At 36.1% G+C, this 24,748-nt stretch overlaps 2 protein-coding genes across 3 annotated transcripts; one reads left to right on the plus strand and one right to left on the minus strand.

The window, feature by feature from the left end:
* The first annotated feature begins 1,585 nt into the window (after positions 1-1,585).
* LOC130730226 (1,4-alpha-glucan-branching enzyme 1, chloroplastic/amyloplastic) lies at positions 1,586-18,985 on the plus strand. Of its 2 annotated transcripts, none has more exons than XM_057582173.1 (22): positions 1,586-2,086; positions 3,415-3,569; positions 4,844-5,130; positions 5,808-5,906; positions 7,425-7,467; positions 8,246-8,305; positions 8,775-8,855; positions 10,384-10,500; positions 11,078-11,161; positions 12,705-12,826; positions 13,013-13,132; positions 13,317-13,446; positions 13,541-13,651; positions 14,077-14,205; positions 14,407-14,510; positions 15,450-15,594; positions 16,008-16,155; positions 16,291-16,391; positions 17,093-17,170; positions 17,491-17,646; positions 18,187-18,261; positions 18,438-18,985. In XM_057582173.1, exons 1-22 carry the CDS (start codon positions 1,951-1,953, stop codon positions 18,549-18,551), a joined length of 2,595 nt encoding a protein of 864 aa, XP_057438156.1. In that variant the 5' UTR covers positions 1,586-1,950; the 3' UTR covers positions 18,552-18,985. The 2 variants fall into 2 exon arrangements, with proteins under 2 accessions (XP_057438156.1, XP_057438157.1); XM_057582174.1 differs by having other exon boundaries at positions 1,587-2,086; positions 4,853-5,130.
* Positions 18,986-19,878: 893 nt separating this feature from the next.
* Positions 19,879-23,427, minus strand: LOC130730228 (growth-regulating factor 3-like). Its single transcript, XM_057582175.1, has 4 exons — positions 23,027-23,427; positions 22,680-22,859; positions 22,116-22,419; positions 19,879-20,531 (listed from the first exon to the last, which is right to left on the minus strand). The coding sequence occupies exons 1-4, from the start codon at positions 23,226-23,228 to the stop codon at positions 20,066-20,068; spliced, it is 1,152 nt and encodes a 383-aa protein (XP_057438158.1). The 5' UTR covers positions 23,229-23,427; the 3' UTR covers positions 19,879-20,065.
* Between the last annotated feature and the right edge of the window lie 1,321 nt (positions 23,428-24,748).

The following is a 24,748-nucleotide window of genomic DNA, read 5'->3' on the forward strand; positions in this document are numbered from 1 at the left end:
CCCTCCGTTGCTATTTATAAGAAACATTTCACACCCCTTAAGAAAGTGGTTGGTAGTATTAAATTTATTCAAATTTATCTCAACTTTCTAAAATTGCCCCAACTTATTTTGTTTAATTTTTATTTATCATTAATGAGTTGCATAGTGGAAAGAAAGAGAAACTTCTATTAAATGAGGGTATTGTTGCAAAAAAATAATTAATACATCTTGAAATTTGAATTGGTTCTTATAAAAGGGATCAAGCTACACCCTTCATTTGGTTCTTATAAATAGAAACGGATGAAGTATATCATTAAACCAGCAAAGGTGGTAAGTGGAGCTTTGTGTCTCCAAACTGTTGATAAATGTCTATTTTACATATTTTTCACTCTTATTTCAGGTACTTATTTAACGCGTGTGCTTCACTTATCTACCATTTAACCCTCATTTTAGTAGTTTATTTAAAATCTAGTATTATATTAGGTTTTATGTCAAATACTAGTTTAATCTCGATATTCGGTGTAGGAAAGCATTAGTTCCTACACACTTATAACTTCTGGTCTTTTACTCGAATTTATAAATTTTCTTGTTGAGTCACTAGTCATACTATATATTATTATAATCTGACAACTTAAATCAAATTAAGTAATCAAATATATCTTTAGATATTTGTTTCCAATTCAAATTAAATATGGATCTAAGCTGATGAAAATCCCCATTATAATAATTTTATGGAATAAACTTGTTTAAATTTCCCTACATAGTGATAAGCTTTATATTCAAATACAGAATATTTACCCATTGATGATGGTCTCATTTAAGAAAGATATCCTTTTGTTTATGTGCATTTTTTAGTTAAAGACAACTTATAACATCAATCATGTAGTTTATCACATTAAGTTTAACATAAATTAAAAGAAGCGGAATTTTGATACATTAGTTCTAATGTGATTTACATTGAGTTCAATGAAAATCTTGACACACACTTGTGTTGCTTGGTTTGATGTTGATGCAAACACTGATTATCTCATCTACAACGTAACTTGCCTCAATGAAATTAACGTGAATTAAGTGCATGTTTGTTTTGAACTAACACAAATTTTATTTCATGTATCTCTATGTACAAATAAATAAGTTAAAATTATTTAAGTTCAATGTATATCAAATACAATAATGATATGTTCACACTTTAATGCACCTCATTTTCATATATTTTTATTTATATTCATCTCCTCTTATCATCTATCACATTTCATACTTTCTTTTTCTTACTTTTTTTTCTTTTTATCTCTTTCTTCTTTCCACATCTCTCCACCTCAAAAGAAGGTGTGAAAAGAACATTATTCATATCAAATAAGCAAATGTGAATCCAATTAGGCATATATCAACTGGGGTAGTGATTTGATTTGGCAAAGGGGTGACACTAGGCATATACTCATAACTCAAAAGATCCTTTTAATTTTCATACCTTTAAGCCGGTGCTTTTCCAACTACATGGTACATACAAAACACTACCCTACCCTACACAATGAACCAAAACAAAAAATATAAAGTATATATATATCACATCCTTAGCCATTCATTTCATATCCTCTTCGAGGGACCTTATTAGACATTTTAGGGAGACAATGAACGATCAGAATTTGAGAAGCGAGCCCAAGTGGGTCCCATAATACCAATCACCATGCTATTCTGTTCTGAATCTCTGCTCACACGTATCAGCACACCACTTGCAGATTCAGTGTCACTCCACCCAGATAGCGCCACACTTCACCGTACACGAATTACTAATTTCCTCTCATTTGCAAGTTCAATTTGCTGTCATCACTCACGCTTCTCTCGCCTCCGTAAACTCTACACTACACTTCTTTCTTCTAGAGACTCGTTGTTGTAACCGCTGTGGATCTGTAAAACCGTTTCATCATCTTCTTCGTCTTCTTCTGCTTCTGCTTGAATCGCGAACCCTAAAAGATGGTTTACACCGTCTCGGGAATTCGATTTCCCGTTGTTCCATCGCTGCACAACAAGTCGAGCTTCCGCGGTGGCGATCGGAGGAATGCGGGGGCGGCACCGGTCTCCTTTTTTCTCAAAAAGGACTCGCGCTCTCGTAATTAACTTCACTCTCGTTGCTTTCATTGCAGTTGTGTGAGTTTTGCTTGCTATTTTTGTACTAGCTTTTTTTTTTTGAATTGTTGAGCCATGCATCGGTGGAATCTTGTTGAGTTAGCTTTGATTCTGTGTTAGTAAGTTTAGTGAAGCTGAAGCATGTAGTTCGAGTGATGCTATTCACTTCTCTGTGTAGGAATTTGATTGTATATTCAATTTCAGAGCGTTTTGAGTTTTCGACATTGTAGCTCTGTTTTTTCGTGTTGAATATAGGTGTTTATTGATTTTGGATCGAATTCTTATGGCAACTTTTGTATGATTCTGCGTTATGAGAACTGATCATTAGTAGTATACTGATGAAATAAAGTATGTGAACTCGATTGTGTTCTACGCATGTGAAATTCCAATGCATCATTGTAGTAATTATGTATTTATTTATATGCTTTATGTAGTTTTATTATAAATGGAGCCACTGTTGGGCAACATAACTGATAAGCTGAACATTTGAATTCAGCATCAGCAGTTCATGAACTGGAGAAATGCAATGAAATTAAGTAGCGTAACAAATTATGAAATTATTCTCTTAGGGTGTGTTTGTAAATTGAGTTTTGGAGGGGAGAGAAGGGAATGAGAGGCTTATGAGAAGCCCTCCCCTTGTTTGGGGGTTTTAAAAAGGAGGGGAAGGGTTTGAGGTATTTTTGAAAACCCTCCCAAGACCTCACCAAAACCCGCTTTTAGTTATATTTTTTGGTTCCCCTGAATTGGGGGGTTTTGGAGAATTTGGAACTTCCAAACAAGGGAAAGGCTTACTCTCCTTCCCCCTCTCTTTCCCTCCCCTCCCCTTCCCCTCAAAGCCTTCTCCTCCCCTTCCCAAAATACTTCCAAACGTACCCTTAGATTCACTGTAGACAGATTCTTATTCATTGTCGCAATGCAGTGTAGATAATCTGTCTTTCATATAGTGTCTTGTGTACCATATGCAGTTTCTGCTTGGAAACTTGTATTGCCAATAAATATAGTTGAGTTGGCACGATGTTTGTGGAATATTAATGACATGATTCTGTGTGAATGGCAGTTTTTGCACAAACCATTATAAGTTTATAACAATGTGAAATTAGCATAATTTAACTGGTGAAACTGGCTATCTTTATCTACTGATTGATCAGTTTAAATTACCAATGGGCCAATACAATAATAGTGAAAATAGAAAAGGTAAAGAATGTGATATATGTTCTTACTCTGGATGAACATAAAGTTCAATGTGGTGTTAATAACTCTACACATTAGGTACGAAAACACACCAATGATATAACTTATGGCTTTTTTCAGGGACAGCCCTTGCTGTAAAATTTTCCCATGATTCTGACTCCACATCTTCGGCGATTGCTGAATCTGATAAAGTACTTGTTCCTCAAGATCTAGATAATTCTGCATCCTTGACAGATGAAGTTGAAACTCCTGATATAACCACCGAGGATGTACAGGTGCTTTCTCCTTCTCCACGTGGAATTTTTTTGTATAAATAATTTTGCATGCTTCTTGTCTCATGCCTTTTGTTGTATAGGGATTGTGGTTTTGTTGAGCTAAATGCTTATATTTTCAGAATGTCTTTTGGCCCCAAAATTGTGCTTAGTTGGAACTATAAACAGATCATGCATGATAGTCATATTGTCGCTTTTGTGATGAAACAAGCTGAAATATGTTTAAGGTGTACCTAAATTTGGATCCAACCCAACCCAGAAAATTGGATAAAGGATGAGAAGTAGATTTTCCTAAGTCTTTATAAGGAACACTTTGACCATTTACTTTGTGGTATCTCAACGCACACCCCTTACGCTCAAGATTGGATGCATGGAGTGTGAAGTTTGCAGGGCTGACCATATTTAGTTGGGACATGCTCTGATACCATATTAGAATTTGGTTCTAACTTAACCCCAAAAGCTAGCTCAAGGGGTGAGGATTGCCTTAAGACTTTACAAAGAGCATTTGACCATATACCAACTAGCTCTAGGCGGGATCTTAACGTGGTGGACTGTGAAGCATCAGCCAAGCTTCTCTGATAAGGTAGATGAAATAGAGAAAGATGGATATTATTAAATGTGCAAAGATGAAGAATCTCTACTGGAAATATTACAATACAGCAGGCATTCGAGAGCCTGATTCTAGGCTGCGCCTATTATTTATACCACTGCACAGTGCAGTTTTTATTTTGAATACAAACTGACATACACACATAATAACCAACTTACACACTTAATAACTGCTAACTCCTAATAACTACAGACTGGTAACTGCTTCTAACCATCTTCCACATTTGAATTTTCCCTCTCTCCTTGCTGTTCTGGCTGCTTAGCAGTCTCCATGGCCACAGTAGTGGCTGCGCCACCTTCCATGGTGGTTGCAGGCCTGAAATTCTTCTTTTTCCGGCGATAAACATGGATCAAAGGAGGTTTATTCTTATCATTCTCTTTGTATCTTCATCTGAAAGATAATGAACCATATGCTCTTTTGACCAAGTTACCACTGTTTTGTCACTACTCGCTAGCCATATCTAATTTCCTTAGCCATTAAGTATAGGAAGTAGGCACTACTGGCTTTTGTTCTTTACTTTGCCCTCTGTATTTCTACAGTTAGCTTGGCTATAAATGCATTTGATTTGTTATTTTGTTCGCAATTTCCATTTATTCGTTATTGTTAAATCATCTTTTGTATGACTCAGAAATTTCTTTGAATGTTCTTAGCTTAATGCATGTTTTAGTCTTTTCAGAACTTAGAGGATTTAGCAACGGAAGATGAGAATACATACACTCTTGACGAAGCAGCTAGCAGTTACAGTGAGGTTGACGATGGGCAAGGTTCTGTTGTGTCATCGCTTGTAGATGTTAGCACCAGTGCCCAAACCAAGAAGGCATCAGTTCATTCAGACATGAAAGTAATAGAAATTAATGAAGTTAAACCTAGGATCATTCCTCCGCCTGGCATAGGGCAGAAAATATATGAGATTGATCCATTTTTGCAAACTCACCGCGACCATCTTGATTTCCGGTAAGATAACCTCCAGTATAGGTGAAGCAAGTACTTCAATTTTTCAGTGGAATAACAATTGCAAAGCATTAAATGTTCAATTAACCATAGAAGGTTATGATGGGGCTATAATTTCAATTTAATTGAAATTTCATATTTCACGCTGTTAGATGGGGAAATGACAATTGAATCATCTTTTCAAGGAATTCTTATGGTTCATTTCATGAGCTATCTAATTGGATACAGCCCAATAACATTGTTGATCCACGTGTCTAACTCCACCTAGTGGGATAAAACTTGGCTGTTTATTGTTGATGTTGTATGAGTTATGTAATTGGTGCTGCCCGAAATAGTAATAGAAATGGTTTGTAGCAATTAATTGGCCATAGGAACCTGGAAACTATAATAATATGTAGAATAAAAAAGGTGGCATTTCTTGGGCGTTGACGCCAAAAACTGACCAACATTTCCTGTGTATTGGAATTTCTTTTTCATATTGGAAGTATAAATATTTAAATTATTGTTACCTCTCAATTATGAAAACATAACTTAATGTTATGTATATCTTGCCAATCTTAAATCCAGAAAGCAAAGTATTTCTTCAATTTTCAGCTCATAATTTTTCTCTTTTGATACATAACATCTGTATCTAAAATGAAAACCTGATTTTGTTGAAATGAATATTTCTCGAATCACAGTTATGCACAATACAAAAGATTGCGTGAGGAAATTGACAAGTATGAAGGTGGTCTGGATGCATTTTCTCGTGGTTATGAAAAATTTGGCTTCGCACGCAGGTATTATTTTACTTTTATTTTGACAGCTTAATGCCCCCTCCTTGTGCATATAACTTATTGTAAGCCACTGGTTTCACATTCTTAAAATGATTGATAGCGAAATTAATTCAACATATCTAATACAGACCAATAAAAAATATCAAAAAACAACCATTGGATTGGAAACCCTGAAAGACTAAGCCTTGTATAGAGGGGAAGAAGAGAAGAAAAATATCGATTAAATACTTTGAAATCAATATTGAGTTGATATGATATGGCGTGGTACAAAAGACAGAATACTAAGCTCTATTTATATTAATAGAAGATTTCTATTCCAAATTAAAAGAACAAAATCTCGAAATACAAAGAAATCTGAAAACTATTCCTAAGAAATCATATAAGATGATGAAACTATGGAATACTATCTTGGTATTTTAGCATTCCCTTTCAAGCTAAAGCATACTAACTACTAAGCTTTTAGCTTGTTACCAATGAAAAAGCATGGGATAAGCTCCAGTAAGTGCTCTTTAGTCCGAATCCAAACGGGCTCAAGATTCAGGCTACCAAAAGACAAGGTGGTGGCAGAGGCAAGTAGAAAAGCCCACTATCAAATAGAGAAGCGATGTTGATATTAGTTTTGTGGAGAGATGGAGGGTGTTGGAAGGAAAAGAGTGAGACAACTAAGGAAGAAAATAATTATAGTTATGGAAATAAAGGGGAGCTTTAGATTTTAGGATTTAGGGTTTGGGGTCAACCCCAAAAGCTCGCTCATGAGGTGAGGATTGCCCAAGCCATTATAAGCTCTACTTTGGTCATATCTTTAGTCGATGTAAGTTTTGAACTAGCCTCTCACTCACCTAAGACTGAACATTTGGAGCGTGGAGATTACGAGACTGATTTTTCTTATTGCACTAGAAATATGCGAGGCTAGGATGATTTTACCGGGCCAAGGTCAGGTTGATTTTTGGACAACTGTGGGTGACCCAATATCAAATCTGGGATAAGCTTTGATAACATCTTAAATATATGCTAGGCTTAACTCAACTCCAAAAGTTAGCCCATGAGGTGAAGATTGCCCAAGTCTTTATAAGCTATAGGGTTTTTAGGTATTGAGGGTGGGACTGGGACATAATCTTAAGACACTTTAAGCTATTTGAAGATATTAATCATGATATAATGAGATATGCTTTGGATATTTTGACTGCTTTAATTGAATATAAGCTACAATATCACTAGTATTAGTAATTGAAATTTCAAGACTCAAACTACAAAACTTAAATTTCAAAATCCAATAATAAATCCCTTAATTTCATGTTTTGAAATTCCCGATTCATAGAGAAATCTAAAATTATGGAAATTTACGCTGCTATCTAGCCTTTAATTTATAATATTAAGGTAATTTGGTAGCACAGGCTTGATATGATAGTACAACAAGAAATGTGCGCTAAAAGGAAATAAGGACATTAAACATCTTTCTCTACATCCCTAGTTTCCACCTGATTGATATGCTTTTTAATGACTACAAGCTTCTGTTTGCAGTGCTACAGGCATAACTTACAGAGAGTGGGCACCTGGAGCTAAGGTATAATCTTTTGAACTCTTGGTATTAACATTGATTCTAGTTTTTGGGTACAAATTATTTTGCAGAATCCTAAAAGCACGGATACAGCATGGGATGCGGGGATACAACAAATTTAAAAATGATAGAATACTACCTTATAGTATAACATCTAAATTTAGTAGTTGAAAAGTAACGTAAAGACGCAAATGTTAAATTAAAAAAGAAAGCATTGATGATTTGATGCTTTGGAAGTCCATTGGTATTGATAGTTTATCTCATTATTGTGGTAAAGTCTCATAATATTTAACTTTAATTTGTTAAACATTTATACACGAGTCCTTGGAAACATAATAGAGATCTATAGTTTATCTCATTATTGTGGTGGTCCATTGGTATTGATAATTTGTATAAATGTTTAACAAATTAAAGTTAAATATTATAAAATGCATTACCAACTGTACTTGTGGTTACTGACTTATAGAATTGTCATTGCAAAGATAATAATAATTTCAAATCACCTGAAGGTGTTAATGGGTTCATTTGGGTAGTAAATAAAAACATTCTATTGGAAACATTACTTTTAATTCAGGATCTACATGGGAGACATTAGTAATTTTTAAGTAGTGTTCTCCATTTATTTCCTAACCCTTTCCCATTCTATATTTTCAAATAAATTTTGGATTTTTCTTAATATTGTGCATATGATGTGTCTTTAAACTTAAAACAATTACTTATTGTCGTTATAGCTGGATTTTATTTCCTCTACGACCATTATAGATAATATTGGTTGCTTCTTCAGTCAGCAGCATTAGTTGGCGACTTCAATAATTGGAATCCAAATGCAGATGTAATGACCCGGGTATGTTATTCTTTATTGATTTTACGGTTTATGCATGTGAAATTTAGGATGCTTCTTTCATTGGAAAGGCAATATTAATGAGTGCCAGTTGTAACATGGATTGAACATCTTGTGTAGACAGAGTTGCATTGTTCTATGGTGAGCTATGCTCACTTCTTCTTATAATCTCAAATGCATCTGTGTACTTTGTCTTCCACATATAATGAAGAGATACTGATGTTGGTTTGCAATTTCGCAATTTTAGAAGTTAGTGATGTCACTTTAATGGATTTTCTTCCTAAAATGATACTGCTAAAATAATGGAATTGGTTGTTTTAAAAGGTAAATCATGACCTGTAATGATGGATGAGAATGTCATTGTGATAATTCTTGCTGACTCCTGGTCCTGTATCGTGGATATCTTACTTGAGTTAGTTGACAATTGTAATGCTATTGGCAGTCTTTAAATGTTCTTGTTTTGTCTAAACAGAATGAGTTTGGTGTGTGGGAGATCTTCTTGCCAAACAATGCAGATGGTTCACCAGCAATTCCTCATGGTTCTCGAGTCAAGGTAATTTTTCTCCAGAAAAGAATAATATTTTGATGGACTTTGATGACCTTCTCACTCACATGTGTTCAATGACTAATGATTATAGTCTTTCTGTTTATTTATTTATCAGATAACTAACTAATCCCTTAAATACTTTAGTAAAAGTTAGTCAGTTAGGGAAATCATGTAATTAGTTAGTTAGTTAGTGAGCTGGTTAGAGATTAGAGAGATTGGGGAGACTATATATAAGAGGGAGAGGGAAATAGTTAGGGTATCAGAATTGTAATCCGGATCTTTTGGGGAGAGTGTTGGTCTCTCAAATACCATGGAATTGGTGTAATTTTCATATCATTATTTCAATGAAATACAATATTTCTTGTTGTTCATAACTGGTACCTTAAATTGGTATCAGAGCTCAGCTCCATACAGGAGCTGTGGGGCAATGAATCTTGAAGAAATAGGAAAGGAGACAGCAAGTTACAAGAGGGAAAGCAAGGTGATACCAAACTTTAAAGGAGAAGATGCTTACAGGTGGCTGATCAACAAGGAGCAACATTGTGAGGCTGTGGGTATAGCTGAAGAGGAGAAGCTATCGGAGGCTGAGAAGGCTTTGGCAGGAAATGCTCTCCGTTGGTGGTTTTTCTGGAAAAGAAGAAACCATAAAGCAACATGGTGGGATTTTCTGAAGGCTGTACTCAAGAAGTTCCAGCCAGAATTTGATCTAGATATTCCTGTTTGGGTTCAAGATACAGAGGAGCAAGAAAGTTGAGTGGAAGATGAAGTATTGGAGAACGTAATAGAAGCCTATCGAGTGGAAGCAAAAGCAGACGAAATCAGGCTCTTTTGTTTCAATGGATGAAAGCTTTCTCTCAAAGGAGGAACCAAGAAAAATTCTGAAGAACGAGGAAGGGGTGCAAGAAATTAGCAAATGTAAAAAAAGCTATGAATTCAGAGGAAGAAATTGAACAGAATAAAAAAGGGTGCATTTGACTTATTTGGCTGTTTGGGTCTCGAGGATTTCAAACTGTAGAACCGGTTCTCGACCACCACCTTTTTGTTTATCAGAACAGAAACAATGTTCTGATAATCGGTAGTAAATGCTATCATTGGTCTTATGTAAAAGTTCATAAAAATAGGAAACTGTAGAATGTGTTAGAAGTATCTGTATTCTGAAGTGTCCATAGGTGAGGTGTCCGACACAGGTGTCCAATATAAGTGTGTCTATTATTTTTAAATGCCCATGCTTCCTTGCAAGCTCACTTGTTATGAAGAAGATTGGCGGCGAGCTTTGCTGGTTGATCTGTCTTTGTCCTTATATTCGGGTTTTAAGTATTAATTTTGTCTTTTGCAAAGATAATCTTATCCTTGTCTGATGTAGTTCACGACTTTCTTCACTTACTAAATTTTTTTCTTTTTTCCAAAAGAAAGGTGCTATTAAGTACAACTATATAGCTTTGGTCATACATGTTAAACGTTTCTAGATGTCTTGAACTAAGCCTGTGAGTATTTTCTGCGAAGTGTGAACTAAATATCCCTTATATTTTTGTAGATCCACATGGATACTCCCTCTGGGATCAAGGATTCAATTTCTGCTTGGATCAAGTTCTCTGTACAGGCTCCAGGTGAAATCCCATATAATGGAATATACTATGATCCCCCAGAGGAGGTAAGATTCTGCATGTCTTCCTTATATGTTACGCCTGGAAAAAAGAGATGAGAAATCTAAAGATATCTTTCTCCTTGAATTTGTTATGGGATGTAATTTTATTTGTTGGCTAATCTTTTGTGATCTACTCATTCTGGTTTCAAGGGAACTTTTATTACCAGTCTACAATGGGGTTGACAGCTTTATAGTATTTTGAAGCTATTGCCACTCTGCAACGTTATGGGATATTTTTTCTTTGAGTATTTATATTAGGAGGATATATCCTCTCCCTTCAAAAATGGAAAAAAGATTTTTGTAATTTCTCTCCTTAATTATATAAAAAGAAGCTAGACAACGCTGCAATATTTAAGTATGTTCTGCAACGGGTAGAATGCAGAACACTGGAAGTATGTCTGTTGAAATAAATTATATGAAATGAAAATAATTACTTGATGATAACAATATACTAGCTGTCTACAAATCTTTGGTACAGTTCAATATAAAAGTGTGATGGTTACTAAATTTTTTTACTTCTGCGTATGTTTGACTTTTATGTCATGTACTACTGTGTTATATGATTTAGTTTCTCTTTTGACAGGAAAAATATGTCTTCAGACATCCCCAGCCAAAGAGACCAAAATCACTGAGAATATATGAGTCACACATCGGAATGAGTAGTCCGGTGCGCATTTTTATTTTCTTTATTGTGATGTCAATAAGTGATTATTTCCTTTTCGTTTCCTGGTTGCCTTATTTTGAAGTCAATGATCTAATACATCAGAAACTGTGGTCACTGTTTATTATAAGAATTTCATCTAGGCCTAACTCAACTCAAAAAACTAGCTCAAGAAGTGAGGATTGGCCAAGCCTTATAAGAATTACTTTGGTCATATCTCTAGTCTATGTGAGATCTTAACACACACACCCTCATGCCCAGGACTCGATATCTGAAGCAGGTAGTTTGCAATATTGTACATATGTGAGTGGACCAATATCAGATCTAGGGTAAGGATAGGCTTTGATATCAAATTAGAATTTGAGCTGGGCCTAACTCAAGTCAAAAAACTAGATAAACGGGGTGAAGATTGTCCAAGCCTTATAAGAACTACTTTGACCATATTAGGTTATGTAGGATCTCAAGTTCTCAACATTTTTCATGATTGGAAAAAAGCCATGTGTTTTTGGCATATTATGACAGAAGCTGTTAGGACCCCATTGCAAGGTATGGGACTTGAGTCCCACATTGGAAGTATGGGATTCTAATGTGGGGTTCATAAGGCCTTGGGCTCTCCAACTACAACAGCTAGCTTTTGTGGTGTGGTTCTCCCAAGGTTCTTATCAATGGTATCAGAGCCTTCCACCATGTCTCTGAGCTGCAAACGAGCGGCGCGGGTGGTGACGCCGGCATTGCAGTGTTCGCCCGGGACTAGTCGTCGGGCTAGTGCACAGCCAGCCCGCGTGGGCGCGGGCTGCGGAGCGTGGTGGGATGTTAGGACCCCATTGCAAGGTATGGGACTTGAGTCCCACATTGGAAGTATGGGATTCTAATGTGGGGTTTATAAGGCCTTGGGCTCTCCAACTACAACAGCTAGCTTTTGTGGTGTGGTTCTCCCAAGGTTCTTATCAGAAGCCTTTGAAGTTATAGAAACTGGGAATCAAAACAGGAATGGAGATAATAGTCAATGAGCAAAAGGAAAGATAAACACATGGCTTTTTTCTTCCCCCAACCTCCTTACAAATTCCCTCCTTTTCTTCATTACCCTTCTGCCGTCTAGGCAGGTGGTTACAGACTTACAGTTAGATTCCCTTTGCTGAACTAACTGTTTGAGAGAGTCATTAATTACAAACTATGCAGGCTTCGCTTTTTACTTCGTGCCCTAGTAATGGGTTAGTCTCTGTCGTATCTTTTCTAAAATCTGGGAAATGTTGATTACTCTCTTAGAAGCCACAGCTGTTAACTTTAAAACAAATTCTATATGATAGTTCCTTTAGAGGAAGTTATCCCATTCTTATTTGAAGATTCTCAAAGAAAAAATTAATTCATCTGGAAATGTCAAGCTGTAAATAGGTTTAGTTTGAAATATTTTCTTTAATCTTTGTCATTTAGTGAATTGTTTTACGCTTACGCATAATAATAAAAACTAAATTTGTGAAGTTAAATAAAATGTCTGTTTAGTGTGTGAGTTTTTTTATGCTATTGATAATGTTGGAACCATGTGGTGCAGGAGCCAAAAATTAACACATATGCCAATTTTAGAGATGATGTACTGCCTCGCATTAAAAAGCTTGGCTATAATGCTGTCCAAATTATGGCTATCCAAGAACATTCTTATTATGCTAGCTTTGGGTAACGTTCTGAGTGCCTATTCAATCTTCTTATTAATTTTTTACCCTCTCCCAAATTGCTGATGGTGCCAATGTAATTCAAAGAATAGCAAGCTGTTTTGTGTTCTATGTTTATTGTTTATCAGTGCATTTGTGTTCTCCTAAAGTTGATCACCTGATTGTAAAAATATTGTTCTGCACGATGCAGGTACCATGTTACGAATTTCTTTGCACCTAGCAGTCGGTTTGGAACTCCAGAAGACCTTAAGTCTCTGATAGACAGAGCCCATGAACTAGGTATCATCGTCCTGATGGATATTGTACATAGGTAATGGTTATACTTCATACGTTATTATTCTTTTCATTCTCTTGGGCAATATCTCTAGCTCTCCTTTTTCAACCTTGTCTTAAATTATCATTGCATGGCATGAATGATAATACGTGCAAGGTCTTATGAATGCTATTTTAAGCTGCTGCTTAGACCTGATTATACCAATATCTTATGAATGCAGCCATGCATCAAATAATACATTGGATGGACTTAACATGTTTGACGGAACTGATGGTCATTACTTCCATTCTGGGTCACGGGGTTATCATTGGATGTGGGATTCTCGCCTTTTTAATTATGGAAGCTGGGAAGTAAGTGCTGTCTCTACATAATTTATTGAGATTGTTCTGACAATATACTTCTATCATGATTCTTCCATTGGTTGATAGCGACTTCTTAATTTAGGTCCTAAGGTATCTGCTTTCAAATGCAAGATGGTGGCTGGATGAATACAAGTTTGATGGGTTTCGATTTGATGGTGTCACATCAATGATGTACACTCATCATGGATTAGAGGTACATCTTAATTGGTTTTTATGGTTGGTCTTTTAATTTTCATGGTATTTTAAGATAACATGGCTAAGTTTCATGGTGTCACATCTGGTGTACACTCACCACTGATAATACACTTTATCAGAACATTGTAGAGAATTTGAAACTTTATTATCTTATGATCATGTTTGGTTTCTTCTGCTGCCTTTATTGTAGAGCATATCTGTCCTCCTCAATCACTTTTTTCCTCTATAAAATTTCTTCCGTAGTCCAAAAATAATTTTGAGCTATAACTGTTGACTTGATTTTTTAGTACATTTTACTCTTGTTTGAACATCTTAGAGTCCTTTTTGGTGTAATCCAGTAAGAAGTGTGTATCTTTTTTTATCATGCCATCATACTTTCTCAATTGTTTACTTTTTTTTTTAAACTATTGAATCTTGCTGCAGGTATCTTTTACTGGAAATTACAATGAGTATTTTGGTCTTGCAACTGACGTTGATGCTGTAAATTACCTGATGCTGGTTAATGATCTCATTCATGGGCTCTTCCCTGAGGCTGTTACAATTGGTGAAGATGTATGTTGTCCTCTCAAAAGTTTTATGTCAAGTCATTACAACTAATTCAAACTGTACTAGGAGTTAAATAATCAATACTCAAATTTCATTCTCTCTCCATGATCAAATCTAGATAGCCCGGTAACCCTTGTAATATGGTGTTTCAACCCTCTACTTGACTCAGTGAAAACTGGCAGTTTACAATATTCTTTCCATTTCCAGGTCAGTGGAATGCCAACATTCTGCCTTCCTACACGAGATGGTGGGGTTGGCTTTGACTATCGCCTGCAGATGGCCATTGCAGACAAGTGGATTGAGATTCTCAAGTAACCTTTTGTTCCTATTATCGGGCGCATATACAGCATATTATGTTTCCTGTAAAGTAGGACGGTTCTGATGGCAACACTTCAAATATATAAGACATGTAAAGTAGACTTTTTTTATTATGTGTTAGAAATATTAACATTCAAGTGTCCTTTATCCAAGAGCTTAAGCTTACGGGATAATTGGTTCATGACATGGTATCAAAGCCTCTTTGACTAAGTGGTCTAAAGTTTGATCCTTGCCGTCCCCAAGAACATTTGGAGCGTGGAATATGCAGGAATGAACATTTGTGGGTGGCCCCATATTCGGGTGGTCTCCACTAAACAGATCTAGAATAGGGTCTAATACCATATTAGAATTTAGGAGGCCTAACTCTACCCAAGAAGCTAGCTTGGGGGTGAGGATTGTCTTCCCATATATAAGGGTTGTCTTGGTCATATCTCCAGTCAATGTGAGACTTCTCAACATATCATAAACCTAATTATCTAAGGAATCAAATTCATATAAATATGGAAATAAAGAAACCCATCCTTAAGAGTAACCTAAATTTCTCTAAGATGCTATCAAGATTATAAGTGGTCTTTTTTATGTGAGGTGCGTCTAGATGCAAATATAAGAATAATTTTAATGTTTGAAGATGCTACATGTAAGTTAATCCTTCACTTTAATCATCTTGGTGGAGTATTAGCTAATTATTTGCATCTGGAAAGATGTAATATTTTTTGAGCCTCAACATTGCAACTTGCAAGAGCCAATCGAAGCCTTCATTCTAATTGTATGCCTCTTTGGTTGCAAGTTATTTTTCAAATCAAATCCTATATCCTTTCGAACCCTTTCTATCATTTCACCACAATAGACCATTGTCATTCATTCTTTTTGTTTGCTATATTAGTGCTAAAAGAAAACCATTCCTGATTTCCGCTATGTCATATTCTATGTAGGAAGAGGGATGAAGACTGGGAAATGGGCGACATAACCCACACACTCACCAACAGAAGGTGGCTGGAAAAATGTGTGGCTTATGCTGAAAGTCATGACCAAGCCTTGGTTGGTGACAAGACAATTGCATTTTGGTTGATGGACAAGGTGAGTTAGCTCTAGATTTTATGGTGTTTCTCAATTATGTTAAAGGAGCTTCTTGTGGATTATAGCGATTACTTCCATTTTCTTTGAAGAGAGTGGGAGTTGAGTTTCATCTATTTGAAACTGCCGGCTGCAATTCTTCTTATTTGAAAAAAGAAGAAAATAATTATTGAATATTATAAATGTTGTAGAAACTTCTATTCATTTGAAATCAGGCTATGTATTGAGATGAGTGTTGCAGTTTAGAAGAATCTAATATGGCATCTATCAATTCTATTGCTGTTTATTGAATTCTTTAGTTTCATCCTTTGCTTCTGCCAAATCATTAAGGACGCTTGCTGTTGTTTTGAGCTGTGAACTGCTTCAGTTTGTCATTGGGCATTTACATTTTAATTATATTTTGTGGGCTGCTTCAGGATATGTATGATTTTATGGCTTTAGACAGACCATCTACTCCTCTTGTAGATCGTGGTATAGCATTACACAAAATGATTAGGCTTATTACTATGGGCCTCGGTGGTGAAGGGTATTTGAACTTTATGGGGAATGAATTCGGCCATCCTGGTAAGCATATTTGGCTTACTTCTTGTCGTTATTTATCTAGATAATGAATAATGATTTGACTATTTGAGCTGTTGTTGGATTTGATGTTTTATCAAATTAATGGTAAGGTTGTTCATTCATTGTTGTTCTGTTCAGAATGGATTGATTTTCCAAGGGGTGAGCAACGTCTTCCTAATGGCTCAGTAATTCCCGGGAATAACAACAGTTATGATAAATGCAGGCGTAGATTTGACTTGGTACGTTCCTGTTCCATTCATTTACAACCCTTGCCATGTCAATTATAAAACTTGGGGTTATGGGGTTTCAGTTAGTTGAGCACTACTCTGTCGTCAATTGTGTTTGTCTTATTACTTATGAGTTATGAAGTATAAAACTTACTCTAGATATAGTTTGCATACATATTTGAAGAAGAATAGAAGGAATTAGTGTCATGTAACATCTTTCTTAATTTCTTATTCACTCAAGGCTGACCCGAATCCCTTTTGGCCCCCAAAAAATGTGAACTATTAATATTTTTTCTTTGAAAAAAAAAGGAAAGGTAAGTACTAATTGTCATATTCATCTTATTAGGTGATATTTCCTATCCTTATTCGTCATAATGACAATTACTAATAAGATGAATATGGCAATACCTCAGCCATGTTTTTTTATAAGCTATATGGCAATTTCTTATTAATGACATTCATCATGTGGGTGACAAATTTTATAAAAGCGTCATGTAAATGTCCACAGAATTTTTTTTAACAAAACAAAACAGTTCACTAATATAAAATATTGCTTTGTTTACCATCTACATTGCTTTGATATTCAACATTAAGGTAAATGTACTTATTATCAGCCATCCAAATTGCTGAGGCTTTGAAGAAAAAGAAAAAAAAAATGAATAATGGCAATAGTTCAAAAGTTACAAAATTTATCTTCTATGTTCCTTGATCAGGGGGATGCAGAGTATCTAAGATATCATGGGTTGCAAGAATTTGATCGAGCTATGCAGCATCTAGAAGAAAGATTTGGTGTAAGTCTTCATATTTTTCCTGCCTCAGTGCCTCTACTGTTTTCTATGTCAAGGAATTACCTGAAGTCTCTTTTGGAAGGTCATATTACTGTCATTTGATGGTTAAGTTTTGACTACCATTATCATCATAATTACAATGATAGACACTTTGTGAAAGTTTTTTTTTCTATTTATTGAAACTCTACCTGCATGGTCATGTGACTTATTTTTATTTTATAATTTTTATTAGAGTACTGATACTATTTAACTAAGTTCGTTATCCCCCACGGGTGATCAGCTAAGTAAAATTGGAAAAGTAACTGTGCTTCCCTTTAATGCAGTTCATGACTTCTGAACACCAATATATTTCACGGAAAAATGAAGGTGACAAAGTTATAGTCTTCGAAAGGGGCAACCTCGTCTTCGTCTTCAATTTTCACTGGAACAACAGCTATTATGATTACAGAATTGGGTGTTTACACCCGGGCAAATATAAGGTATCAAAGCTAATATCTGTTTTTTTCTTCTAGGAAACACACTTTTCATCATTTGTGTGGTTAGTTAGACTCGGGTTTGACTCCTCTAAAGTGAGAAAGTCACTTTACATGGCAAAGTAATCATTAAAACCATTGATTGAGTTGCTTTGTTGGATGACTTACTTTACTCTCTAAAGTGACTCTCACTTTTGAGGAGCCAAACTCGTTAGACTCCTAACCTAGGTCCCATTTCAGGAAATCACCATATGTGGATCAAGTGATTCCAATCCTAAAATCCCTAAGTGAACCTTGTACTGGTTCTCATAGTTGATGCTAATATTTGCAAAATGACCAATACTGACTATTTTTTCTTTTCCAAAGTTTGCCAATATGTTTAGTGTGTGATTGGAAACTCCTTAGATTTTTCATGTTTAGGGGGACAAGTGACTCTGAAAATAGGTGGTAGCTTTTGTGAGGAGAGAAGTGATTCTGGTAGAATTTAAAGTGGATCTAAACATGCCACTAATTTTGTATCAATGGATTATGCTTTCCCTTTTTCAGATTGCCTTGGATTCAGATGATCCCTCGTTTGGTGGCTTCAATAGGCTCAATCACGCTGCTGAGTACTTCACCACTGTATGATACTTCTCTAAACTGTGTGTGTGCACATACTCAAGCGTAGACACACAAGAGTGCTATTCTGTCTTGTTTATGTTTCTCTCTGTGTTCTTACATTCTTATGGACTTAATTGTGGTTTTGGCTCTACCAATGGATAAATAAACTTTTTGAATTCTCTTGAATGATTTTACAGGATGGATGGTATGATGACCGACCTCGATCTTTTCTAGTCTATGCACCTTCTAGAACAGCAGTGGTGTATGCCCTTGCAGATGGCATTGAACTAGAGCCAGAAGTTGAACCTTGATGAGAAGTTTGTCGGATAAATGAGACAAACCATGGCATAGATGCAGTAAAATCAAACTAGCCAACTGAAGTCCTAGTGTTTTACTGACACTGAAACAGCAAATCAGAATTCAAGCAGGAGCGCTAGTTAATCTTAGTGAGGCGGCAGACTAACGTAGAAATGTTGTGCATGATGCGCCTTGCTAGTTATGTAATGTATAGCAGCAGCACACTAATCCTTCTGGATTTCATATTTTGTGGTTTAGTGTTTAAGTTGCATCGCGTTTGAGGAATGTGAATAAACAAAACTACAGTCCAGGAACGTCAGGTTCGCTGAACCTGTATGCAGTCTATCAATTTTCGTTGGTGCACACAAATATTTAGAAACACTCGAGGGTACCTTGGGAAAAATATTGTGGTAGGCCTTTCTATATGATGTCCTTTTCGGGTTCAAAAGTTGAGCAGTGCAGTATTTTAGGCCGTGTTAATGAAGTAATTGCACAGGGTCAGAAATTAGTAATTGGCTTCACCTTCGTTTGTCATATGTTTTAAAAATAATAATGAATGAATAAATGAAGTACATGCATAAGAAAAAAAAACTCAATTCTTATGTTTGATTGTGGAAGGTAAGTGGGGGATTTGAAAGATGAAGGTGAGTGGAAAATGAAATAATCTTCTCGGTCCTTCAGTGAGAGAGAAAATGCTGAAGCTGCTGCATGCTGATCTCCTACATTCCAATTTTGCTCTCTAAATTTCTTCCAAAAATGCTAGTGGAATCATGTGTCTTGCCCAACTGAAGCTGCTCACATGTGTCTTTCAAAGGTCAGGATTCTTCTCTTAATCTTTAAGTAATAAACTAATAATCTAATAATTAGGGATGCAAATCGCAATACCAAAAGGCCAATTGAGCCTATATCAAGCTTAGTTGATGTAACATAATTGTGCACTTGTGCTACGTGAAATGGAACTTAAAAGTTAGACAAATATTTAACTAACCCGATCGAGGCATCGTCTCTTTCATAAGCTCGTGCGATGATGCCTTTTCCTTCTTTTTATATAAATCTTTTCCCACTTGTTTCATAGCATAAAATCTCTTCTTAACATTGACTATATTCTCATGTGTTAAACACGTGGGGGAAGGTTGGACTTGGACAAAGTAAAGCAATTCTTGTCTTGCACAATGCACATGACTAGCTGAAGAATTTTTTATTTTTTCAACAATATCCTGTATCTGGGAACACATGACTAGCAAAGTGAATATTAGCAAAATTTACGAAATGAAGTCACATAAGACATTGAAATGTTGATGGTCAACCTAGCAAGCATTCCTTAATCACATCAAACAAAAGTGAAGGCAATGCAATATCTATTACCTCACCCAATAACAACAAACGTGGTCCATACAATACCATAGGTTTAATACAAAACATGTCCCTTGTCCAAGAATGCTCATAGTGGAAAGCAACCCCAAGAAAATGAAAAAATAATATTAATACAGGAAGTTAAATTAGTCCACCAAATCACTAAACTTAGGTGCTAACTAATGAAGCTGGTCTCAGATCCAGAACCACGATGCAACTGATGCAGAACACTAGTGGGTGAGGAAGTTGAGGTGGATGATCTCAGTGCCTCTGCAAGTGGTCCTCCCATTGAATGATTACCCGAAGAAGCCCATCCTCCGGCCCAATTCAACTGCACCTGCTCTGCTTCCATGCCCATATTCTCACTTCTAGTGCCCGGATCCTCTGATCCACCATAGCCAGTGGATAGTTTTAATGACACATCTGAAGAAGAAGTGTTTCCTGGCATTGAAATGGAGAGGCATGTGGAAGAGTTCACCCTCCCAGTATTGTTTTCAGCGTTGTTGTTGTCAGAGTCTTGGAGTGATCTTGGCCAATCATCAAAGAAATGCCTTAGCATATGCCCACCTGACCTACCATCCCCACTCACATGATCTTGACTTTCAAACAAGCTCTTGTCTTCTTTCTTGGTCCCAGAGGAACTACATGCATAGGGGCCCACCAAATAAATATCACATGAAAATGCTGCCCAAATTAAAATTTAAACAAACAACAATGGCAACAACAAACATCTTATCTCACTAAGTGATGTCAGATATATGGATCACAGTTTTATGTTAGCTGCTGTAGTCCTAACACAACATTTCTCCTCTATGTGGGCTTAAGAACTAGCTATGATACAACAACATAGGCGGAGTTGCTCAAAATTTAAACAAGCTGAACCGTTATGGATTGATTGACTGACCACGTTACTCATGTTGTCGGAACTCTAGCCAACTGACTAAGCATCTGCAAACTGAGTAGGTCATTCCCTGAAAAAAGTGTCCAAATTCATTCTCCCGCATCTCTTCGCAAGGTCTTTCGTGATTCTCTCCTTCCTCCATATAAATGTAATTACCTAATTCTCTCTTTACACTCACATATGAGTATGTTCATTTCAGAAATCTTAAAGACAATACAATACCACATTTGACCAACTTAGCTCTTAAGGTTTTTGGTGTGAACACAAACAAACAAACAAAATTGTGACTGTAGAACATAGAGACAGCATAGTTCATGACTTCTAAATTTAGTTTGGAAAGAAAAAGGTTGTGGGTAATTTAAGCAGAATCTAAATTCTAAATCTTTATGTCAAAGCCTGAGACATAATGGCCATGCCTTCATTGGGGTCCCAATTTCAGACCAAGTTAGCTACATGTCAGTGATCACAAGTATGAACATATCTGCTTTGATTAGTATTTATTTGTTTTCAGCTGGCAACCCATCAAATTCAAAATTCTTACTTTTTGAATGTCATCTTGGAAGACAAGATTGACACAAAAGGGGAAAAAAGAAATAATTGAAGCAAAGGATGTCCCACCAACTTAAAACCAAGCCCACTTACAAGTAACATTTTAGTCACCCATTTCCAAAGCAAATCTCACACTTGGTGATTGCCCATTATTAGATGTACCTCATTACTATTATTGTCATTGCTCAAAGCAAAATCTTAGCTAATAATAGGCTGCTATTTATCTTTGCTAACTAGTCATTTAAGGGAGAAATAATGTATATTTGATTTTCGATTAAACTCAACATAGGTCCACATCAGGACGGATCTATGTTCAAGCATATGAGGGCAAGTGTCCTCACTTGAATTTGAAAAATATCATTAGAAAAAAATTTGAGTAGTAAAAATATGTGGTTTTTTATACTTTCTTTGGTAAAAAATGCTCTCACTTGTATCTCACATTGTTAAATACCCTCACTTAAGTAGTTAAAGTATGATTTTTTATGACCCATTTAGTAAAAAATGATTTCACTTGTGTCCGCTTTAGTAAAAAATTCCATAACCTCTAATAGTATATGTTAATTTTTTTTTTACAAATTTATATGTATATATTGCTCTCACAACATTAAATTTCTGGATCCGTCACTGGTCCACATTAAACGCAGTATAATAAAATGTTGTTTCTGTCAATACTAAACTCAACATGTCAAATTATAGTTTCTGAGTTGACATGTTTTGCTCTTAGACAAGCTCCAAATCAGACATACACTGTGTGAGAAAGAGAAAGGAAGATTACCGTTCATTAAGGTGAAGGAGATCAAAAGGGGATTTCATAGAGGCAGTGACCAGAGGCGGTGAAGAAGTGGAGGATGAAGCACAGAAAGATCCACCACCAACACCGGCACCACCACCGGCACTAGTTGGTGTGGGAAGTTCCACAGGCTTTCTTGAACGGTTTTTTCCACGGTGCATGTGGCGTTCACAGTACTTTTGTCCGGCCACCACATCCCTCGAGCACCGCCACTTTTTGCCGTCTGTCCTCCGGCAACGGCCAGGCTCCGGATCCATGGCAGCTCTTCCCCAATACCCGGACTGCAGCACTGATGCAACAAACAAACAAACAAACATGCTCTGAATCTACCCTTTACCTTAAGAATGTAAACTTTGCTGTTTTTTTATCTCTTTCATCGAAATAACAGAAGCTGTCGTGTGAAAATAAGGAAGAAAAGTACTTGGGGTATTCAATGAATAATCTCAAAACACGAAAAATGAAGTCATTTTTTAGAAAACATCATGTGGAAAATCGTGTGTAGCAGAGTAAGGAACAGAACATGTAGTGAAAAACAGAGAAGAAGCTTACAAGTAGGTTGATAATGTTGGAGTGGGTGGTGGAGGAAAAATGAAGGGGAATGGAGAAGGCTTTTCTTGATTGGTTGAAGAAGCTCAGGAGGAACAGAGGTACCAGCCAGCATGTACCTGAATATCAAAGCCTGCAACTCAAGCTCCTGCCACTGAGACAAGCTGAAGTAACTTGCCATTCCTAATAAAGAAACACACACCAGAAAGGGGGTAAGAGAGTGGAGTGAATCCAAAAGGAGAAAGAAAGTTAAACTTAATTGAAAAGTGAAGTAACTCAAGAAGCTAGCTAAGCAAACTTTCTTCTGCCACAAAATGAGGAAAGCAAATAAAAAGAATTAAAAACCATACTGGGAAATCTGTTAGTGGTAGTAGTAGAAGGAAATGTTGATGAATCTGACAAGTTGCTGACTTTGCTGTTGGGTTCAGGTACAAACAAAGGGAGAGCAGAGGCAGTTGATGGGGATTCAGGGAGAAGTTTTGGCATCTTTGAAGAATGCTGTTGTTCCTCTGACTCATGCTGGTTTCTCCATTGCTTCAGATGGAAGTCCATAGAGAGAGAGAGAGAGAGAGATAAGATATTAACTTTGTTGGTTGCTTTTGGTTTTATTACTGTGGATAATTAACTTGGTTAGGTGTGTGTGTGTTGGATGTGTAAAGACCAAGTATGTGAAAAGCTTTTTGCAGAGAAATAGAGGGTGGAGAGAGAGTGAGAGAAGAGGGATTCTGACAGCAAAGGCTGCAAAGTTTGTTTTGAAGGCAGTGGAGGAGAGAAGGGTTAGAGCACTTGAGAAAAAGACAGTGAGACAAGACAGTTGAGAGAAAAAAGAAATGATAAAATAATGGATAGCTGGAGAGATGAAAGTAGAACCTGCGGTCATTGTCTTTCTGCTTTGCTTTGGAAATACCACTCCAGGGAAAAAGTAGCTGCATACATTGGGTTTTGAAGTGAAAAAATTAAAATTAACTTTTTATTGCATTATTATAAATTAAACCACTGCAAGTCTATACTTAGCAGCTTGACAGTAGAGTTGAATAGAACAATATTTTATACAGTAATAAAGATTGTGTACACTCCTATACCACTTGTGAGAAATAAGAAAATAGGACATATAAATCATATTTTTTATAGGTAAATGTTAGTATATTAGTTTCTTCTAAGAGTTTGAACCATGGACCTTCATCCCACCTAACTCCTATGACCTTCTAACTTTTACCACTTGAGCTAGTCTTCAGGAACACGACATATAAATAATAAATGTGATATATAGTGTGATGTTATCAGAAGAGATAGATAGAAAGAAAAATGTTTTCTAAGATGCTTTGCATAGTTGTATATTGCACTATTCAATGAAAGTATGAAACACATTATTTCATTTGTATGTTATCGAAGTATTTTTTATTTTAAAAAGTGGAATATATATAATTATTTTTTTCTGTTATTGTAGTTGGTTTTGGATGAACCTCCTGGCTACTGTCTGAAACAATGCAAAGGTGCACATCCTGTTGCAGGTGAAGACTGACAAATGGAGTTTTTGATCCGACAGTGCAGTTCTATTGCAGCTGATGAGAGGGTTTTCGTTATCTGCTTTCTTGTGTTTTGGGGTTAGACTTTGGACAGGACTAATAAAACTATAACAGCCAGGGAGTGCTAGTCAAGGTTTATTATTGTAAGCTTAGCTGCAGCTTCTCAAAGAATTTTCAATTAATGTGATTGACCTCAACTAAATAATAGCTTTGATCAGCTTCAATTTAATTTCTCTCAAAATATAATGCAGCATTTTCCACCCCATTTTCTCTCCACATTGAGAGTTTTTTATGCCACTCTAACTCTATGCATCCTTCTAACCAAATAGCGAATTATAATTTGACTTTAAAGGAAATTCCTACCAAGATAACCCCTAAAGCACTTGAGGTTTTCCCTTCATCATCGGTTAGAAGTTAGAACTAAGTTATGTGGCAAAAGGTTCCTTTCACTTTTACCAAGTTTATTTTTAAAGAAGCTTGGAATTAAGTTTATTGTTGCCCTACCATTGACGAGAACCTAATTGATTTTTATTCCCACACTACAAA

The sequence above is a fragment of the Lotus japonicus genome, chromosome 1, assembly GCF_012489685.1.
Source record: "Lotus japonicus ecotype B-129 chromosome 1, LjGifu_v1.2".
NCBI lineage: Eukaryota > Viridiplantae > Streptophyta > Magnoliopsida > Fabales > Fabaceae > Lotus > Lotus japonicus.